The 16,372-nt window shown below is 45.2% G+C and overlaps 1 protein-coding gene across 11 annotated transcripts in view; it reads right to left on the bottom strand.

Moving 5' to 3' along the window:
• The window catches only part of Crag (DENN domain-containing protein Crag), a 112,720-nt gene that overhangs the window by 31,567 nt on the left and 64,781 nt on the right, over positions 1–16,372 (bottom strand). For 8 of the 11 annotated variants that reach the window (XM_070531774.1, XM_065452580.1, XM_065452472.1 and 5 more), the window contains exons 26-30: positions 11,969–12,110; positions 10,810–11,211; positions 9,998–10,340; positions 8,896–9,081; positions 3,809–4,016 (exon numbers count right to left, since the gene is read on the bottom strand). In XM_070531774.1, the coding sequence (XP_070387875.1) occupies positions 3,809–4,016; positions 8,896–9,081; positions 9,998–10,340; positions 10,810–11,211; positions 11,969–12,110 (1,281 nt within the window). The remainder of the gene's footprint in view (positions 1–3,808; positions 4,017–8,895; positions 9,082–9,997; positions 10,341–10,809; positions 11,212–11,968; positions 12,111–16,372) is intronic. The other 3 variants (XM_065452838.1, XM_065452891.1, XM_070531776.1) reach the window with 3 other exon arrangements.

The following is a 16,372-nucleotide window of genomic DNA, read 5'->3' as shown; positions in this document are numbered from 1 at the left end:
TTCACTGTCGCCCAGACATCTGGGCTTCATACCGGCGCTGTTTGTGTATGCGGACCAGTGCAAAAATAAAAATACAGAATGCGGTCGACCGCTACGTTCATACCGTGGCACATTCTAAGAGGAGAACAGGCGCCCCACAAACAGGAGGTATCACCTATTCTGGGCATTCCGACCATTTTCTCGCATTTTCTGGTAAATAATGCATGCAAATTGTAATTCTGTTGGCCTCCCCACTGCCTCTGTATGCATGTACACCTCGCACTATAGCACACCATAAAGCAAGACATGCAGCGGTGAAATGTGACATTTGCCGTAAGAACTAGACTTCATGCCCTATTCGAGTCGTGTTTTTGTGTGTACTCATACTGTTTTATTGCTTATTCACTTTACGCCACAGGTGCAGCAGTTTCAGGTCAAGGAGGAGCCTGTAAATCGTTGCCAAAGCACTTCTTCCAGCCGTTCGTCACGCTGAAGAAAACTCCGGGTACAAAGCATTCACAAGTGGGTTCCATGGCTAGCTGACGATGACAAAATATGATGGCGCGTACAAGTTGCTTCAGTCTTGTCTCGCACACTGCTTGTGTGGTCACGAGTCTCGCGTGGGGCGGCTGTCGCGGCACGCAGCGGTGCCTGCCAAATTGTTTCTCGTGGCCACCGCACGATGGTGCCCCAATGCATCGCAAGCAGGGTATTGGCAATCTAGCAATTTCTTTATGTCAATGTTCACCTGTAGTGACAAGTAGCACTGACAAATTATAATCAATGAAAATAACAAAGTAACTGAAATTGATCATTTAACTTCCTGTGTTACTGTTAGTCACATTTATGCATTAAATTGATTATGCTGATAAATTGCATTATAATGACATAATGCAACAAGTACCCAATTTGTGGGACCTCAGTGCTTTCTTTCACTGTAATACCGAAACAAGGCATGTGCTTCGTTACACCCAAACATTATGGTTTTGCCATTATACACACTGTTCCATTGTACCAAGTCTTTTGACATTTTGTCTGGCCTCACCACAGGTGACTGCCTATTTCTTATCTATTCTGGATGAAACAGGCAAGCAATGCACCAAAAAGTGCTATTAAAATGAATCCAATCTGAAATACCCTCTCTGTGTGAGATTTGAGTACAAACAATGCAGTGGTTTAGCCAAAAGTCCTATACACCTGGTGCAACTACTTTTTCTAACATCAAGTATACATATAATTCAGTAATGTATTAAAACCAATGCAATTCTGCTGAAAATTCTGTCTAGAATCAAATGTCAGTCAAGTGAAAATGCTTTGACATGTGGCACCATTGTGCAACTTACGACAAGGATCACTTTAAGTGAACGGCCGATTTTTCCAGACGCCCGATTTTGCAGACATCCCCAATAATTCAGACAGCTTCGTGCTAAGAACGTGGCGTACAAGAATGTCTGAAATTTCAGGCACAAGGACCCTTCACCGTCAGATTTTCCTGACTTTTTGCTGTGACTGAAGGTCCGATATGGCATTAATCAAAACCACTGCCATTTTGATTATCTCGCTGCCTCGAACCGGTGCTCTTGCAGGCAGATCCGCTGATAGGCACTCCACAATGTAGTTTGGCTGTATATGTCGTTCCGCCTAGCAGCGGTGGTGAGCAGCTGCGAGTAGGCCCTCGCCGCCCCTTGCAATTGCCCATACTGTGCTCAGGCCTGCCTGAAAGCTGCCTTCGCCAATTTTGTAATGCACTCACGACGACCTCTTGGCAGCTCCTTCATGAGAAGTGGTAACAAAAAGAACAAGCGCGGATACTGCTGTGTTAAGGATTGTCACAACCACGAAGGGCATGTTGGCATCAAATTGTACCGCTTCCCTTCAAAACTGTGGGAAGCAACCTGGCGGCTGAAGTGGATCATTGCGGTTGGGCGTGTCAAGTAAGTGTTGTGCTTGTGAATTTTTATTAAAAAAACGAAGTTGAAAACGCAAAAAAAAAAAGGAGAACAAGCAGGCAGTATCCGAAGAAACGCACAATAAAGCATGAAAATGTGTGAACTTTAGATAGTTGTTTAGCATGTGTCGCTCCACAACAAAAGCGCAGTGGTTCTTGTGTGTCAAATCTAGCTTCGTAAGAGCTCCATGCCGAAGCTTTGTATGTGCTGTGCCTTTTTACTGTACATTAATAAGCCAACTCGTTTCTGCGCCAGGATCAAGACGCAACTGCTGGAACTGGGCTCCTTCAGGCCGATGTTTTCTCGTGCTTAGAACAACAGAACTAAGGTTGGAGTGCAGTGCAGCACAAGACGAGTATTCGCAAATTGGCATTTCTCTTGCGCACACTAGCACACATTTGTTCAGTCTTTGCATAGTTTAGTCTCAGATGATTGCTCTCTATTATGTTTCAACAGTGATGACCTCTAACACTGGAGCCCGAACAACAACACCAGAATATGGTTAAAGCACTTTGTCAATGGAGAAAAAAGCACTTACCTGCCAACTCACCAAAACCTCTAAATTTGTAAGGTGCAAAGCATGCTCCAAGTAACGAAGCTACAAGTGGCAGTTGAAAAACATCTACAGCCGTGTTGGCTCACTTAAGTGGAATAAGTTATTATTTGTTAACTTACTTTGAGTTCGACTTCGTAAGCATGTTCGCTTTGTTGTGACAAACACTTCGCAACCAGTGGTGGTTGCCTAGTGGCTATGGTGTTGGGCTGCTAAGCACGAGGTCGCGGGATCAAGTCACGGCCATGGCGGTTGCATTTCAATGGGGGCGAAATGCAAGATGCACTCATGTACTTGGATATGGGCGAAAGTTAAAGAACCCCAGGTGGTCCATATTATTTCCGAGTCGCTACTATGGCGCGCCCCATAATGAGATCATGTTTTGATCATGGTTATTTAATTTAAGCACTTCACTGCAATGTCTGTGCTGTTTACTTCTTTGACACAATATCCATGGTTGTAGCCGTAAAGAGGTTCCTTTCTCGAGCATTGGGGGTCGAAAATATGCCTCAGTGTTTTCACCTGCCTTAAAACGACCGACGCATTTCAGACAAGGCCGCAAACGCATGCCTTCGCAAAATTGGCCAGCGCACATCAAGCCACCATCCTTCTCAGCTCACCCTCATACGTTTTTCCAAACATCTACTGCAAACAGTGCAAGAGGTGAGATCTCATCGCACTTGGACTTTATCTATGCTTCTTCTGGCACATGTTGCCCACTGATGGAGGAAAGTAAAGACTTCAATGCTTTCCCAGAGATGGTTTTGGTTTCATTCGCTGTACTGCACAATTGACTGGGCATTATATTTAAAAGGGTTCTTCTTAGTTAGAACTTCATTTTACCCAAATAAACTTCCCGTACCCTTGGAGTTCAGATTGATTAGATTCTACAGTAATTGCAAAGCACCAGTGATTATGCACCGAATTGCTGTTCAACCAAACAGCCAAGTGGTATGTTGAGCAAGACATGGTCACAAAATTAAAAGGCTTGAACAATATGATTGTAAGAAGTAAATTTTAGACTAAAAGCTATTAGGACTTCGTGGTAAAATTAATATCCAACAGAAGATATTGATTAATTTGTGGCATTTAACATCTCAAAGCAACAGATAGGCTATAGGAGATGCCGCAGTGGGGGGTACCAGACTAATTTCGGCCATGTCAGGTTCTTTAATGTTCACCTAAATCTAAGTACACAAGCGTTATTGCATTCGTCCCAACTGGAACCCGGCTACTGTGGCTGGAAATTAAACCCATGTTCTTGTGCTCAGCACCAGAATGCCATAGCCACTGAGATGGCTAACGGAAGATATTCAACAACACTTGCCTAGTGTTGAGGTTTGAGTCATCTGCTGTCCAGCCGTCCATAATCTCCTCGTCGTACAGAAGGGATCTACAAGTGTTGCACTGGGAGCAAGAAGTAATGGACACTTCTAGCGCCACACGGCTGGTACTGCCACCGGTTACAGTCGGTACAACCGCCTCAGCAGGTTCCATGGGACGTAGCAGTGAAGAGCCAGCACCAGGGGTGCCACCTGTTGTTATGGTAGAATACAGAGGGTGTGTTGCAATTAATTCCAGCTAGCAAATCTGTCTCTAGCTTGACATATAAACAAAGAGCTTCTTTTCTGTACAATAGAATGTAAGCGTACCTTGACACTGTTATTTTCCCGACATCAATTTATTTGTGTGCATTTGCATTTTTTGGATACTTCACACTCTCTCCGGAGTGTCTGTCTGTCCGTCCGTTTGTCTGCCTGTCTATCTATCTATCTATGCTTGTGTGTTTGTATCTAACTGTTTTCACGCTTGCACGGGTCACTGGGTAGTCCATGGTTGAATGTTTAAGGCATCAGGCTGCTGTGCTGAGGTAACAGGGTTCGAAACCTACCATTTGACCAAGTTGGGTTACTGAGTACGTGCCAATGTATACATATGTGCCACTCTTGAACGAGCCTTTTTCACAGTGACACTGTAGATGCGGGGCTCGGCAGGCAACTCTCCGAGGCCAACTTGAAGCACTGGGTATGTACCACTCGGTCTATGCTGGTTTTCGATTAACCTCTTTGATGCCGACTTCATTCACAGGGAACGTGCCAGTAGGTGTGCACTGCTGTTCAATGAACGTCTTTGATGCCAACTTTGGTAACGAGGTATGAGCCACAGAGAATGTGCCACTCTACAATGATGAAAAAGATCCATTAAATTTCTTTAGGGCTGAGCAGAAGGGAGCCCACATCACAAGACTTCCTCAATGACAGCAACCCGATGCATTAGTAGGCTGTGCCACAGATGCACTGGGTATGTGATGCTTTCCATGAATGCCTTTCACGCCAATGCTTTACCGAGCTGCACCATAAATGCACTGCGTATGTGTCGCTCTGCAATGAACCTCTCGCCAAGTTGGGTCACTGAGTACGTGGCACTGGGTGTGTGGGAAGCAAGGGAACAATTTTTGGCACTCGCAGTCACTGGCCCGCCACACTTTTCGTCTTGGAGGCCACATGTGGAGTTCTTGGTAGTGCCACTAGATGGCACAGCACGTTCAGAAAGAAGAGTGAGAGAGTAACTTAGTTGCCACATGACATGTTTCTCAGCATTCGCATGCACCGCGGCACCATGCAATTCGGAGGCCACAAAACAGGCTTTGCAGCGACGGCGCTAGATAGTTTCGAGTGTTCTTAGGGAAACGTGGAAGAGGAGTTCTGCTGCAGTAAACGTCACATACCTAACTCGTTTTGTTGGTGGCAATACATTGTGTCGCCATATTGATTCAATGCTTATGCATTACTGTCGGCGGTCATTGCGACATTTCTGCTGCAATTTTTTTTTTATGCTAAGGTAAACCAAGAGGTTGCGAGTAACTTTTTCAAATACGTTTAGCATTGAAAAGTCTCCTATATGTATCACATCTTAAGGTGTGCTACTGCTTAATCGATGTCATAAAAAATGACTGGCCAATGCCTACAGGTTGGCTAGTAGTGCACATTACTTGTTGAAAAATGTGCTTTCCCAATAGTGGTGAGTCTTGCCATTCAGTCTTGCCTGAATGGCACTAATGCTAAAGATTGACACCTAGGCTACATCATGAGCTTTGAATGTAATTCTGAATCTAGCTTATCGGTGCTTGCTTGACTCCACTCCATCCCCCAGGTGCCCCTTTGCATCACCTGTCTGTATAGCCTGCCCAGTGGACAGCAAAGCAGCCCATATCTTCACAGACTTTCTTTTCCAAGTATGAATTGGAACAGGACTCAACTCAATGTGCAACTGTCTGAAAAAAAATAGCAGCCTATGCTCCGAACTGAAATGCATCTTTAATAACTGATGAGACATCTGTAACTCCTATAGGTTGCACTCAAATTAGGTAATATAATTACAACTTGTCCATAGACAGAGTCAACAAATGTTAATTACTATGTGTGACTCAAAGAGGGACAGATATTTTGAGCTGAGTCAAGTCTTCCAAGATAAGTACCTATATTTACTTAACCCTTCGAGAGTCGAATTATTTTGAAAAAAACTTTCCCAGGTGGTCAAATTACTTTATTGCAGATCTTGAATGTACAAAATGTATAAAGTCAGGAATATATAGTAAAAAAAAATTAGGAACAGTATTTTGGTGTTGGCATCACTCGAACTGCAAAACGTTCAATAGTATTTCAGAGTGTGGGACTCCTTAAAACACGGGTCTACGCAGAGTGCCTTATCGCAGTATGCACAACTAAAATGCGTGTCTGTTCTCCTCTTGGAGCGACGAGTTATGTTGGTGCACACATATCTTCCTTGCGTGTGGCTGCCTTGGGCAGAGGTCTGAGGCACCCTCTCGCGTAAACACGTTGCCGCAGGGAGCGAGAATACCTCATGAGCAGTGGTGATAAACAAGCTAAGAGCAGCGCCAATCAAGATAGAAATCAAATTCCGCCGCCTCTGTGAGAGCGTACCGACAAAGAGAAAAATCACGTTTCGTGCGTCTCCGTTGCGATGACGCGACGGAACCGAAACTGCGAAAACACGTTGCCACTGAGAGCGAGAATACCTCGCGAGCGGCGGTGATAAACAAGCTAAGCAGAGCAGCGCCAATCAAGATAGAAATCAACTTACACCGCCCTGCAAGAGAGTGCTGACAAAGAGAAAAATGACGTTTCGCGCGCCTCCGTTGCGATTATGCGGTGAAACCGAAACCGCAAAAGGGGTGTTGCCGCAGTCTGCGTGACGCGCTGAAGCTAGAAATCAGTTGTTTATATCCCCAAGAAGGTAGCACAAATTTCAAACGCTTCTTGTAAGTCTTAAGAGATGGCAGCACCTCCCAGTGAGCCCGCATCATCATTATGGCGCAAAATTCCAAACGGAGGGTCGAAACCGTGCCCGTACGGCAAAGGCCTTGTGGGACAGAAAACCGCCGCCACACATGTACGGCAAAAACCTTCAAAGGATTAATAAAACAGGGCAATGCATGGTCACTTCTCGTCAAACAACAAAGAGATTGTAAAAATGATCAGCTTTTGCAATATGTATTTGCGATGTAGGAACATTATACTGGAAGTTCACAAAACATAGTTGAATACCTTTATAATTAAGTGCTTGGGACCTCCAAAATTGTTCGTTATACAGGTCATTTCATTGTAGAGGCACTTGTACTTAGACAATAGTGCAGTAAAAACAACCTGTTTACTCAAAGACACATGCCCAAATATAAAATTTACTACACAAATATCACTGTGAGTGCACTTGGTCTGCATATGGGGACCGTGCAACACCTACAGGTGGCATAACAATTCAGCGCGCCAGCGCCACAAATGGCCCCTTCAGTTCCCATCTGCATGCTACGAACTGCCGCCTCTCCGTCTGCTACGCCAGCATTGCATGCAAGTGCGCGTGCACCATGGCAACAGGTGTGATAAAACGAATAGGTTTCAAGAAAGGTAACAGTGCAGTATTATTTAGGGAATCAAACATAAATTATACCGAAGCAATCATGTTTTCGATGTGACAGAAGAAAGCGCGGACATGCGACTGAGTGTTTTGAAAGGGCGATGCGTGCAACAGGCCAATGTAAACCTGGAGGCATATGCCGTCACAATCAAGGTTAGTATGCATTCTTATTTTTCCTGCTTATTACTGAGTAAATGATTACACTTGCGTCTAACATGTGGTGAAGCGTGATCTTAAAGGTATCCGACATCTGAGTGCGATAGGTGCAAGTAAAACGTACGACCTCCGAACGGTGTTGCGATTAATGATGCTGTAGCAGTTGTGCAAAGTTTTCTGTGCTGTACTAGTTCAGTTCTGTTTGTGGACATTGCTCAGGTGACATGAGTGCTTGAGTGATAGAGATGAAGGATGCTGTCTCTGATTTTCTGTTTTGGTCTCGGCCTGGCCCCGTTAAGCGTCACCTGTGCCTGCCCAACAGATTCGACACGCATCTGGATGTGTAGCAGCTGAAACCGTAACGTTACGATCTTTTAGTGCACGGCTACCATTATATTAACGTTACATGCCAGCTTTGCATATGGTATCTAAGCCATCACCTAGCGCAACACAAGCATGGAGTGACTTTGCTTGCACGCACAGAGCTGTCAAGGCGCCAAAGCAGTAGTGGTGTTGTAAATGCTAAAATTTGTGCGGTCCCTGATGCATTGTGCCACACTTCTGGGGCTCCTTCAGTACTGTTCGTGTTTATGAACTGTGCAGTCTACGGATATGTAACGTGCAGCATATTTTTTTCCCTGAATTGTGGCCAACTTACTGATACCTCTTTTTGTGTACCTGTCAATTTGCCAGTTTGCGCTAGGGTACCCAGATGCAGTCATTGGTCTATGCATAACAACACATGTGCAGTTTTGCAGTAGGTCAGCGGAAAAACAGCAGGACTGTACGAGGGAGAAGCTGGATTCATCTATGGTTTTCTGCAGACGCGTGACCACTTTGTCGGCTGCCATACGGTTCCACCTGCACTGTAAAAATATTGGTTAACTTACATGCAGCATAAATTCACAATGAACTAGCGACAGCATGCTGTTTGTAGATGTCCGCAATCACTTACTTCACACAGCATACAGTGCGAATCCAGCATCTCTGCTGGTCTCTGAAACATGGTTGCGCTGGAAAACTGAAAACTTCGTTCCAGGTGGGCAACTCTTGTAGCTGTTAGCACAGTTTACGACGCAGCAATTCATACGAAACATTGCAAAGCTCCACTAACAACCTGACATGGCTCAACTCATGGGGCGACAGCTGCATTGAGCACGCAACACCCGTTCACTTGCTTCTGCACTGCGACGCCACCAACTCATTGCACGTTCCCCCTTTACACACTCATACAAGCAGCTTCCAACAGCTTTGCAAGACAAGACAAGACAAGAGCAAGCAACTGTTGATGAAAAGGCTTCTCCAGCCGAAAGTGTCACCCACCTATTGCAGTGTCTGTCATAAGCAAGCTGTCTTCAGGCGCAAGCTCTTCGAAGTTCTCTTCTACACCATGCCCCATCAAAAGATCCATGCTTGCCCGACGGCTGGATTCGAGTGACAGCGAGCTCTCTTGGTCATCATCTTCCAACAGCAGGTGCTCATAGCCACGAGGCAAAGAATATGATGAGCCTGCAAGAATGAACTCCCTTCAACTTCTTTCCCAAACACAGCCAGAGAGCCAAAGTTGAGAAATGAACACATGTCACAAATCCAAGATCCAAACACTGAAACTTCTCAACCAAGCAGCTAAATATATTACAAAGTAAGAAAGTAATAAGAGGAGGTCCTTTGAGGATGTTTTAGCAGAACTACTGAGAATATAGAAACAAACATGTGATAGCACAAATTCAAAGGTGGGGCTGTGCAGTTTGAGTCATCACATTTAGTCACGCTCACTATTCAGTGACGTAGCACTGGGTATGACATTTTGATGCGGCAACACAATTAAGTAATGTCATTTCATTTCTACTGTCTAACTTATCTGGCCAATGCACTTGACAACAACGCAGTGTTAAAATAAAGCGCTGAAAGGGATGGGCATGTCGACCAGCACTATTGTCATATTTGCTGCTGCAGGTGCAGCTGTTTAGCGTGCGATGAAAAGGACATTGTCAAAAGTTGACCCACAAAGAATATGGCCATGAGATCTCCGTTTGACTAACACTTCACCATAAGTTCACAGTGCAATGGTATATTGATGTTTGTTCGCTGATAGAGGCACAAATGGTGGTCATCTGTTTTGAAAGAAACACTGTGCAACCTAGACATTTGTGCCACTCAGCTAAATATTCTTCTTTTCCCCAGTCCCTCGCTGGGCAAGCTAATAATAGAATAAGTATTGACATAAAAGAAATAGCAGAGCAAATGGAACTTAGCCTTGCAGGAGCTGCTACAGAACAACAATATTTTCCTTCAGCAGCCTATGAAATATACTAGTCAAAGGCAAACCAGCAAGATGCCAGAAGCACATTGGAAATCTTTGCACAATAGCTACATGAGACAAAAAAGCACAAATTTTACAGTATACTAAGAAAGCAAAGCTAACCTCTTGTGGGAGTGTTGGAGGCCGAAAGCGACTGCTTTATCTCGGTAAACTTGGAGGCCATGGAGTTGGCAGCAAGGCGCAGGCTATCAACCAGATACTCTGAATGACGACTCGACAATCGTGATAGGCCAAAAGTAGATGACTGTGGTGATTGACCACTCGCCAAGGGAGGAGCCTCTCGAGATGATGGTAGGCACTGGGGCGAGTAGCGACGGCCTGGTGAGTAAGGCAAAGTAGATGATCGCGACAAGCCACGTGGATTAGACACAGCAGGACCGTCAACCACCACAGTGGACTCCAGTGGCATGGTGGGTGTGGGGCTTGGTGATGCAGGTGGTGCATCCTGCAGCATGGGGACAAGTTGCAGCATTCCAACATTTTTCAAAAGAACACTAGTGCAAAATGCTGATTAGTCAAGAATGTTGTCGACTGTTCTTAGTGAAGTGAACCTTTTCCATCTTATTCAAATAATGATGCTGCCACCCATACTGTTTCGACCAGTGTAAGGTGGGGTGGTATTCTTGGTCAATCACCTTCGGGATTATGATCCCTTTGAGTAGCACCCGGCATACCAGCACCTACAGGTGGCAGCATTCCTGGCACAGTGCCAAGCATGCTGTCTTTACACATTGCCAGGCACACTGTCACTCACAGACACCAACGTGCCTGTTGCCACATGTGAAATTTCACAAAAGTGACTGTATCTCCAAGCTTTATTGACTGAGAATGCCACCCTTGCACGCCCACACGGGAGTGGTGCTCGTGCATATTTGTTAGCCTCCTGGAAATTACTACGTATTCTTATGACTGACCTGTTCCGCAAGGGATTCCATCTGCGATGATGACCTGGCAGGTGATGACCTTGCTGAACTAGATTTGTGGTTGGAGTGGAAGGTGGAGCTTCTCGTTACAGATGCCATCTTTGAGCCCAAGGAGAACTTGCGGGTCTTGAGCCCAAGTGTAGAGGAGATGGAGGCAGCTGCCCCTGACAGGTCTATCTGTTGCCAGGCATCTCTCAGGGGGCTCAAGGTGGAATTAATGAACTCCTTCGACTGCTCCAGGGTGCGAGCCAGGTTGGCTGGTGAGGCCCCGGTTGAGAAGCGATGCACTGGGGCTGGTCGTGGCATGGACCGAGGTGGGGTGACAACATCCGAGGAACGGCTGCTGGAGACATGTGGAGTTCGGCCAGCGGCGTAATCTTCCTCTTGCTGTTCCTGCCAGAAAAGGGGCTCTGATGATGACACAGGCACAAAGCTGGCAATCAAATCTATTTGGCTGTTAACAGCCCAATAATTAGTTTTTTTGATTGCACAGCACAACTTAAGAGAGAGAGCCATAAAACCTTATATATCATCATCAGAGAGCATGAAAAACTCACAATTCGCTGTTTTGCTGTTTAAAATTCATACCACATGTCGCACATGCTACCCCTGAAATGCGGAGCCCTAGTTCTTCTAGTCTACCTGGCCGCCAGTTTATCAGTAGCCTTGCAAACAATATCTAAAGGATTAAAGAGCTGGTGACTTGAACCCTGTTCATCTGCAGACTTCCTTATTTAACCACTTCTCTTGACCATAGGCACCACTATAACTCCCAAGTTTAAGGTGCAGATGAGAATTTGCTGAAAATAGCAGTATTGGTCAAGGAAATGGGCTGCTCAAGTCCAACTTTATTTCAGTCATGGCATGAAGTTGTGTAAAATAAATATCTGACCTGGAATCAAATCAACCAGTATGTGTTGAGTCTCCTAGCACTGTCTATGAGTTTCCAGGACTTCTTCCAGTGGCACTGGAGTTCTCTTGCTGGAGTACCAAAGAGTTCTTCCAAGATAAAGTTGCATTATCTGAATGTACTGAGAAGTCAAAGGCTGACAACCGCTGTTCACACCGAGTTAAAGAGAATGAAAGCATGGCTGGAACCCTGAGTTTTCCTTCTGAAAGTTCTACCATACGCTCACCATATGTCACTCACCTTGACAAGCGGGCTCTCAGATGGTGCCTCTGAGGTGACTGGTGTTTCAGCAAGGGCAGCCAGATGAGAGTCTCCCTGTCCCAGAGCAGTGTCCTCCCCACCAAGTGTCCAAGACCTGCCAAGTACACGCAGGTTTCTCCTTCTGTCCCAGTCCAGCGGTGCAGAAGTCAGGAAGGCGGTGGAATGACAGTGCAGTGTGGAAAGCAGCAGGGAGGGCAAGAGCAGCCGCATGAGAGAAGGTTGTGCACCGTGAGAGGCAGGCAGGCATATAAAGAACAGTGCTAGGAGAGAGGGGTGAGCTGTCTAATGCCTTTTGTTTAGTACACAAGGGTCAGGTGCTGTAGTACAAACATTGCAAACAAAGGCAGCGCACAGCCCAATGTCGTCCTCATCTTTCATGTGACGGCCACGTAACAATACACAGTTTTGCTGAAAGACAGTGCATGACTATTGAGAGGAACCTTGTAAAGTGGCTCTGCAGAGAAAACCACTTCTTCAGGCTGCGTGAAAGGAAAAAAGCGGAGGCAGCGGGTGTGCAAGCAAGAATAACCAATGACTGCATCACTTTAAGTCGTGAGCACTGTTTATAAGATGTAAAAGAAGAAAGAGAAAATTTAATAAACTTCCCACGGACAATCACTAGCACACAAACAAGCACCTGTCCCAATAGCCGGCAACTAGATCAACTAAGTCCCTAACTTAGTCAGTCTAACTAGGCCACTTCACAAAGAAATTAAATATGCAATATGTGAAGTATGATGTCGATTTCATGTAGCAAATGAGACGAGGTGCACCTTTGTTCAGTGCTTCATCATTCCCCTCTGAAAATCACAAAGGTGCCGCATGGAAAGCAGCAGGAGCAGACGTGTTTCCTTCATAGGGGAGCACTAGTTCTTCATTATTGCCAAAATTTGCGATAAACAGAAAGGCAATGAGAATGGAAGAAAGGACAGCAAGCCATTGGTGTAATCTACCCAAACATTTTGGCATGATGCGAGTTTCTCCACTGAATGAACGAGCATGGCAGCTGTTTCCTCATTACACTGGGTATGCGTGTGTGTATGACCTAGAATTTAGCATAACAGCCAGCGTCACTTGGCATCACAGCAGTAGATGTCTTTAATAGACCAAGCTTATGGCTTAGAAGAATGCTTTTCATGGAAGAAATTTGTAGCCCTGGAGTGAATAACATGACCGAAATGAAAAATTCAGCATTAAAGAGGACACTTTTTTTTTTGGCTGCTAACGCATCTGCAAAACTAAACATAAATGTGAAAAGTGCAGTGTTCAAGTCGGTGCATACTGGTGGTAAGTGTGACACGGTGATGGAAGTGGCACTCGGTCTTTTTGAACAGTTTCTGGAGCAGAAATATATGCTCTTGGAGAAGCAGAATTTGCTGTTTCAAGCAAGAAAACAATGCTTTGAAGCCGTAACTAACTGCTCTCGTGTAAAGAGGAAGCTCTGCATGCACTTAACCAAAAGATACACTGCATAAGTTCATGCTTTCTGAAAAATTGTTCTCATTATGTATTATTCTAAGATGCAACTCTTTTTCTTCAACATGCTATTTCATTTTACTATTATGACACAAAAAAATTTAAATAAATGCAGATTTACTCCAATGCACAGTTAATTCTTCTGTATTTCAATGAAAAAATTCATTCCTCCCAAGGTGTCATTGCCTTCATTATCCCTTTCATCTGCTATACATTTCCTCTGTTCCAATGTTTCCTCTGCTTAACTTATGTCCAACAAGTTCATACATACAGCCGCCCAATTTAAGGGCGCTATCTTTGTTGCTGTCCTCACAGGTATAGATCATAGATGAAAGAGCATCTGTGTTGTGTAGCTTGTGCATCCGTATCTACTTCCTTGTCTAATTTTCCCAGTTCTTTCCCAGGCTACCTAAGCATAATAAAATGTGCCGTACGCACGGGCACATTAAGCAGCAGTGCCCTCACAGTTGTGCATCACCATAAATATATAAAATAATTAATTATGTCTTAACTACGCTCAGCAGATGTAAAACACTAATCAAAGGCGTGCAGGTACCATTAATGGATCTCAAATCGACTGCACATATATGTCACTTGTAATAGCCAGAAACTATGTGCCACAAAAATGCACACAGTGGCAAATAGGCCATCAATAAAGGCAAAAAAGTGCATTTCAGCCAACTAGCCGAAGTATCGGTGCCGTTGCAATATGTCTGGCACTGATCATTTTTTGCACCCACTCTTCTCCGGACTTCACCACAGCACAGCTGCATTTTCCTTAGACACTGGTGAATGTAGAAAGGAAGGGGGGTCTCGGCATCTGCCTGAGATATGGTCATATACATCAGCGCCGACAAAGCTGAACATGTTTGTTTTTTTTTTTTTCTTTTTCAGGTGGGTGTCGGCGCAGGCATGGAACAAGAGATGCGATACACAACACTTTGGCGCAGCACTTAGCAGCATTTCCTTCACGGCAGAGTTTGGTGCAATTGGCACACCACTTCCATCACTGCTGACACCATCAATATTTTGTAAAGTGCAACACTGCATGCATTACTGCAAGTTTCTGACTCATTTGGTTTTACTGACAGGCGCACAACTATCAAGTTTTCTTGCATACGCTCACATACACGGTTTGATTGCACTATAGGCACGCGCGCTGGTTGCTATGGTGCAAGTGAGTAGACCGGCAATTCCTCCAATGCAACTACTACCCAAGTGCTAAATCGGAAGATATCTATTTCAGTGTATCCACCTTTTTTTCTTATTATAAGTACTTATGGAAGCCCATCTGTATTCATGAATAAACAACGCATGTTTACTTACAAAAAAATTTTTTTTTTGCCATTTTATGGTCACTCTAAAATAATTGTGGTAAATTTTTTTTGAAATTGGTCAGTCTGAAGGTTTTAAATATGCAATAAAAAAAAATTACCCTGGGAGGTCGCATTTGGCAAACAAAATTAACTGTCAGATGGTTAAGTGTGGTGCAGTTACAAATGCACAGTAAACCCTCATTATAACGAAATTACTCGACTGCGAGGAAATTCCGCATACAAGTGGTTATTCAATAAAAGCGACTGTTCCATAAAAGCTAAGGAAGTATTTATTTATTTATTTATTTGGTACCTGCATCACCTTTGCAGGCATTACAGCAGGGGGGTACATAAAATCACTACATAAATTGTTTTTCAATTCAAACACACAAAGCCTGGTAAAATTCATCATTAGACTTTTTACCTGCAATATTTGAAAGAACATTACAGACCCTTGTAGTTCAACAAAAAAAAAAAAATGAGTATCGCAAGGCGTCACCTCTAAACGGAAGTTCATAAAGTTTCAAATTATGGTCCCTTCTGCGCGAGATATACGATGGTGGACTTGTATACTTTTCTCTGTCAATGCCTGTTTTAGAATAATATATACTATGAAAAAATTTAGTCTAAGGCTCTTTCTTTGGTCCTTCAGAGAGAGAGAGAGAGAATCAACTTTTGTGCTGAGCCCTTAGTGACGGGTGGTGCGCGCTTGCACCAGATGGGGTGGAACCTTATTCTCAGGTCCCATATGTGTCCAGCAGTTCCTGGCCCCTAGCCGCCAGCGCGAGCTGGGTCGGTAGGTCGGGGCTGGACAACAAGGTCTCCCATCGCTCGGGAGGGTTGGGGCTGGGGAGGGTGGGGGGTAGGGGTGGTGGGGGGTTCTTGAGCTTAGTGCACTCTGCAAGGATGTGCAGGGCATGAAGTGTCATGCTCTGTTGGGAACATCTTATGCAAGAGCACTGGATGCGCTAGCGACCCCGCTTGCATGCGTCGCACGATCGTTTGCTGAATTCGGTTGAGTTGCGGATGCGGACGGGGAAGCCTACATCTGCCGCTTCTGTACATTTGCGTGATGTCTTTGTAGCTTGTCACGGGGTGCGGTAGCCCTGGCTCGTCCTCGGCCCGGATCGATAGTTCTCGGGCATAGTGGTCGGCGAGTGTGTTGCCTTCCACTTGCGAGTGAGCCGGGACCCACACGAGCTCAACGGCCCGCCCCGGTGATTTGCATTTGTTGAGGATCGCTAGTGCCACGGAAGAGATGTTCCCCTTGCGGTAGCTTGCGTAGGCGGTCTGGGAGTCTGTGACAACGGTCCTCACTCCCGGTTGTGCGAGTGCGAGGGCCACGGCCACTTCTTCTGCTTCGGCTGTATTCGTCGTCCGTATCGACGCGCCTGTGACAAGTTTATCTATGGTGGTGATGACCGCCGTTGCTCTGGTTCCGTGCTTGGGAAGTGAGGCGTCCGCGTAGAGGACCTCGGGGTCCTCTTCCAGCTGTCGAGCCAGTGCCTTGGCCCGCGCAGAGCGTCTCTCGTTGTTCCTCCCCGGCTGCATGTTCCGGGGGAGGGGCTTGGTCTTAATAATGTCTCTCCAC

The sequence above is a fragment of the Dermacentor albipictus genome, chromosome 1 (assembly GCF_038994185.2).
Source record: "Dermacentor albipictus isolate Rhodes 1998 colony chromosome 1, USDA_Dalb.pri_finalv2, whole genome shotgun sequence".
NCBI lineage: Eukaryota > Metazoa > Arthropoda > Arachnida > Ixodida > Ixodidae > Dermacentor > Dermacentor albipictus.
The sequence above is the reverse complement of the archived record's forward strand: the minus strand, read 5'-3'. Positions and strand labels throughout refer to the sequence as shown.